General features: G+C 41.8%; 1 protein-coding gene across 2 annotated transcripts in view; it reads right to left on the bottom strand.

Moving 5' to 3' along the window:
• Positions 1-840: 840 nt before the first annotated feature.
• NDST1 (N-deacetylase and N-sulfotransferase 1) overlaps positions 841-4,965 on the bottom strand; it is a 59,427-nt gene continuing 55,302 nt past the window's right edge. For both annotated transcript variants that reach the window (XM_018555592.1, XM_018555594.1), the window contains 3 exons: positions 3,837-3,946; positions 3,348-3,450; positions 841-1,294 (listed from right to left, as the gene is read on the bottom strand). In XM_018555592.1, coding sequence (XP_018411094.1) covers positions 1,175-1,294; positions 3,348-3,450; positions 3,837-3,946 — 333 coding nt within the window. In that variant the 3' untranslated portion in view covers positions 841-1,174. The remainder of the gene's footprint in view (positions 1,295-3,347; positions 3,451-3,836; positions 3,947-4,965) is intronic.

The following is a 4,965-nucleotide window of genomic DNA, read 5'->3' as shown; positions in this document are numbered from 1 at the left end:
ATACAACAACATGGGACTGCACCTTAAAAAACATTAGCATGTCTTGTTAGTGTTTGGTTGGTTAAAGGAACGGCATATGTACAGAAAAGCCAATAATACTGGGGTTCACAGGACTCTTACAGGCCATACTGTACAGCAGGTTTAGGCAAATGTCATCTTTAGCTAGATCAGCACAGCAGAGCATGCTGGGAATGTTAACACCACAGCTAAGGTCACAATATCGCCCTTCCTGTCTTAGCGGTTTGAAAACTCCAATGTAAAGTAACATTTCATCCAAAAATCCCTGATTGTTTATTGCTACAACATACTCATAATCAGAATCCCATAAAGGCAAAGTCACATAATTGATCTCCTGGCTCTTATGTCTCCCAATAGCTCTGCTCAAAGGGCAAATACTTCCAGATAATCTGTTTTTAACCTGGAAAGACCCCAAAAGCTTTTTTTTTTTTCTGAGGAAAAAAAGAAAAGCTTTCGTACCTGCATCAATAACGGTGCCAGAGGAGGCAAATTAATTAGTAAATAATTCAGTACACTGCTAGCACCAAACTGTACACTAATTACACAGATTCTGAGGTTTCCCCCCAACCATCAAATGTGTTGTTCACTCTTTATTCTTCGAATTCCAAGACAGAACTCTATGAACCATCATGGAAACTGCTGCAGTCTCTTCTTGGGAAGACCAGGAATTATTTGTGAAATACATGGTATTTCTTAGCTTTGTGGCTCTTCCGTCTATAGATGGACAGGCTTGGAGATCGATCACCAGTCCACCTCGTCAGAGTTTGTTTTGTTCATTGAAGTTGTCGTGGACTTTTCTTCACGTCTATCCAAGATTCACATGTAGCCCACGTTTTCCAATCATTGGGGCTTTTTACATAATAAGTGGTTGAGTCCATGTACAACAGTCAAAAGTGGAACCCTTACAAGCAGGGATCCTACACAGAATAAACAAGGCCTCTAAAACAGGCCTTGCGGGATGAGAATCAGAGGCTGTGCAGTGCCTTCAGGAGCTGAGGGGTTTTAGATGTTCATCTCAACAGGAGTCTTTCTGTTTCAAGTGACCGAGCGTCACCTGCCAAGCGGACAGGCTATAGATCCAGGTCAATATCTTTGCTTGACCATCCCTGGAGAACTTGTAATACCGTACCCTCGTCCCAAAAGCAGCAGCCAACAGCTACCTCGTGCTCTGCAGCTCCTCACGTAGCCAGGTGGGCAAAGTCTGGCCCATCTTGTAGAGCAGCTTGGACAGCTCGACGTTATGGTCCCTATAATAGTCTGTTAGGAAAGCTCGAGACTGCAAAGAAAGAAGAGGGAAAAATACAGTATTTAGAGGTCAATGAAGTTTATTTATAGCTTGTGCACAGCAGAGAATATTTATAAGTATGCAGCATACAAGAAAGTTAATGGTTGTGGTTTGTATATGTTTATTCTTTTCAGGACTAAAAAACTAAATTTATATTTATGGAAAATATTAAATATTTCATATTCATGTGTTGCACTTATATCCAGTTAGCATGTGAAGCTCACAACTCCTTTTCACATGTTTACCGGCTCTGCTATGCAAATCTGTCATAAAAAGTCTGTGTACAGAGCTCAGTAGCTCAATCTGAAAGTTCATACAAATAATTTAGTGTAGTGACTCTACCCCCTTAGTCCCCTGCCATGCTACTGTGTATGGGCAGTTCTGTACTGTGTTTTAATCAGACACAGAGGGCCAACATCTTGTGTTATGTTCTCCTGTATTAAATGTTTCTTTGCAAAACAATGATGTTATGAACATAGTGAAAAAACAAATCCATCAGTTTGAGCACTTTTTTTCTATATAAATGAATTAAAATTAACCCAACAGTTACAGCTTCTATTTAAACTCAGAATTCAAGCTGACCAATATCCTTAAAAGGTTAGATCAGGTATTACTCATTTTGATGATGTTCAGTTGAAGCTAATGACACCTGCTTAAGCCATTCTGAGCTTGCAGTGGCAAAGCTTTGTTGGGTCAAGCTTCAACCTGCCTCCCATCTCTTGGGGCCATTAGAGCTTATACGTAATCTTTCCTCTAATGGAATCTATGTAATCTATCCTGTATAGTAGTAATAATAACAATAATTAGGGATGCGCTGATACCGATACCGATTATTTGGGCGAGTAAGATTCCCAAAAATTTCCTCTGGCCGGCAGTGCCGTAGGGGAACATGGAGCCAGCTTCCCGTGCGATCAGGAAGCTGGGCAGCAAATAATGACCTGCCTCCCAGCTTCCTGGGAAAACAGCTCCATGCTAATTGGCTGGGAAGCCTGGAAGCAGGCTTCCCGGCCAATCAACATCGAGCCAGCCGGCTCCTTGCTGATTGGCTGGTGAGGTGGATTCCCGGCCAATCAGCATCGAGACAGCTTCCTCGCCAATCAGGAAGCTGGGTCATTACTTGCGGCCCGGTTTCCTGATTGGCTGGGAAGCCGGTTTCCCGGCCAAACACTATCAAGTCGGCCAGACAACTTGGAGCCAGCTTCTCAGGCAATCGGATTGCCCGGGAAGCTGGCTCAGGGCCAGGGGAAGCACCGCTATCGGTACTCGGTATCGACGAGAACCGAAAGCAAAGTATCGGTACCCATAACTGAAAAACTGGTATCGGTGCATACTTAATAATAATAAATTTGCTTACACACAACAGCTTTTACTTAATATTTCATTATTAGCTCGGACTGACTTGTTACATGGTTGGAAGTTTGAGATTAATAGTCAGAAAAGTGTGTTGTATCTAGCAATCAGATTCCTGACATTAAAACACTAAAGAAACAACATAAATGTTACCAACAGGTACAAAGCACAGGTACTTAAAGGTGCCTGTGCATACCAGCAGCAGCTTTCAGTGTCTGCATGAATGCGGGGTTGTTCTAATCAAGGGGAGTTTGGAGGCACTTCCTGGTAATGTAGCTTACCCCCCATACACATCCTAATGGGCAGTGAGGCGGCCCATCACAATTATGGGCCAATAGGAATGTAAGGGGAGTGGGTATTCTCCTGCACTACCAGATAGTGGCAAAGATTTTCCTGAATTCAACCACTCTGGTATTCTGGGGTCACTGAAATCTACTGCATGTATGTGCAGTCTTGTGGAAGTTACTTTATCCAACTGACGTCAAGTATTTTGCGCATCTGCTGTCCAAACTAAAAATTAATGCTTGCAAAGTTGGAGGAGAAACTAAACAGCCAATCAAGTGCTGAATTCTTTCACACACACTGGTTGCTAACTGGCCTGCTTACTTTGAACTGTGGCCTGCTATTGGTTTTGCTACTGCTAAAAGTGTGCAAAACTGAAGGATCGGTGCAGTTTTTTTTATAGGAAACTTACATCTGAGTTCATATCTGGGTATTTCCTCCCTTTACTCTTCCCCAGGCATTTGGTTTTCCCACCGTCTTGAAGTTGGCACCAGAATCCTTTCTTGGAATCAAACCTGGAAAAAAAACAGCAATGCTTGTATTAAGGATTTGACATAATAGTCTTAATGATAGACTTGTGCTGCCAAGTGAAAAGCATGGAGCATGGAAAAAAGTATGCTGCTATGCAAGATCAATTTTAGATTTTATACGAGCAATAAAACGCAGGATTTGTTTTACAAGGGGAACTCACAGCTACAATTGTGTATTCTCCACCACTTATGTGTTATGTGAATGTAATAATTATTTGTGTTTTAGTAGCAGAGGAATATCTGCTTATAAGCAGATCTTTCGCCGGACTGCACAGTAAAGAGGCAGCAGAGAAAAAGATGACTTTATGTAGTTGAGCAGCAGAAAGACTTGTGATCTAGTAGCTAGCGGGCAGAAAAACATGGATACTCACGCCAGTGTTTTGTGATAGTCCACAACATTCGCAACTCCTAAGAATTTCTGCACAGATTCAATTACACCAGCAGGCTCAGTACGCAACAACTTGCCATCTAAAACCAGTATCTGAAAGAGAAAATACATTCAGGATTTCTGATTCCAATCCACTTTTAGAAAGGCTGTGTAAATGCAATTCAGAAAAATTTTGCTTCCACTTCAGTCAAAACTAAGAAACATTTGTATATTGCCCTGCCCAAGTACACCGTTCCCCCTTTTAACTAGTTCCAATCTGATCAGAGAAGCTGCTATTGATTTTTAGAGATCAAGGGCTGGATGCTTTCATGGACTTTTTATATTTATTATACAGACATAGCTATAACCCACCAAGCAATCCCTCATACTGAATCGGATTGCCGGTAGTTTGGTATTTTGGGAACACCCTCTTCTGAGTCTTTTCAATACTTGGCCAGGGATTCTCAACCCCACACATGGTAGTCCAAGTTACAGAGGTTGCACAGAACAGAACTGTGTTCACGTAAGCAGGGTAACCTTGTGAGCAGTGCAAGTGGTTGCATATAGACTGAGCGTTACAAACAGCCATTAGACATATTGGTTTTATTTGTTGCACTGTAAAGTATTCACATATAAAAATAATATTGTCTGGGATTCCTAAAGTACATCTAAACTCTAACAGGAGGATGTTTAGTTTACTATAGCACGGTGTATCAAGCAAATGCCATGATTTTTTCCCCCCATAAAAATAAGATTTTTGGACTTGCCATAAAATCCTTTTCTTGGAGGCCATTCAGGGACACAGGAAGTCTTTAGCCTTCAGGTTATACTACCTCCTACAGGAGGAATTGGGCATTGGCAAACAAAAAAAAAAAACTGTAGGCCAGCCCAGAAGACCAGATCTTCTTGTCCCACGATGACAGAATGTTTAGTTGTAGAGGTCTGGAGTCAAAGGGAAAAAGAGACGGCTCCTGGACTGGAGAATTTGAATATGAGGAGCAATCTGGCCTGACCTGTGTCCATGACTAGACCGAGATACTTCAAATGATGAGCCGTTTCAAGCAATAATTTCACAAGGTTCACACAGGATCCAACTGAATTGCTGTAAAGTTTGGATGGTCAACGACATGTTG

This window comes from Nanorana parkeri, unplaced genomic scaffold (genome assembly GCF_000935625.1).
Source record: "Nanorana parkeri isolate BGI_ZX_2015 unplaced genomic scaffold, ASM93562v1 scaffold203, whole genome shotgun sequence".
NCBI classification, from domain to species: domain Eukaryota; kingdom Metazoa; phylum Chordata; class Amphibia; order Anura; family Dicroglossidae; genus Nanorana; species Nanorana parkeri.
This window is presented reverse-complemented; position numbering and strand designations above follow the sequence as displayed.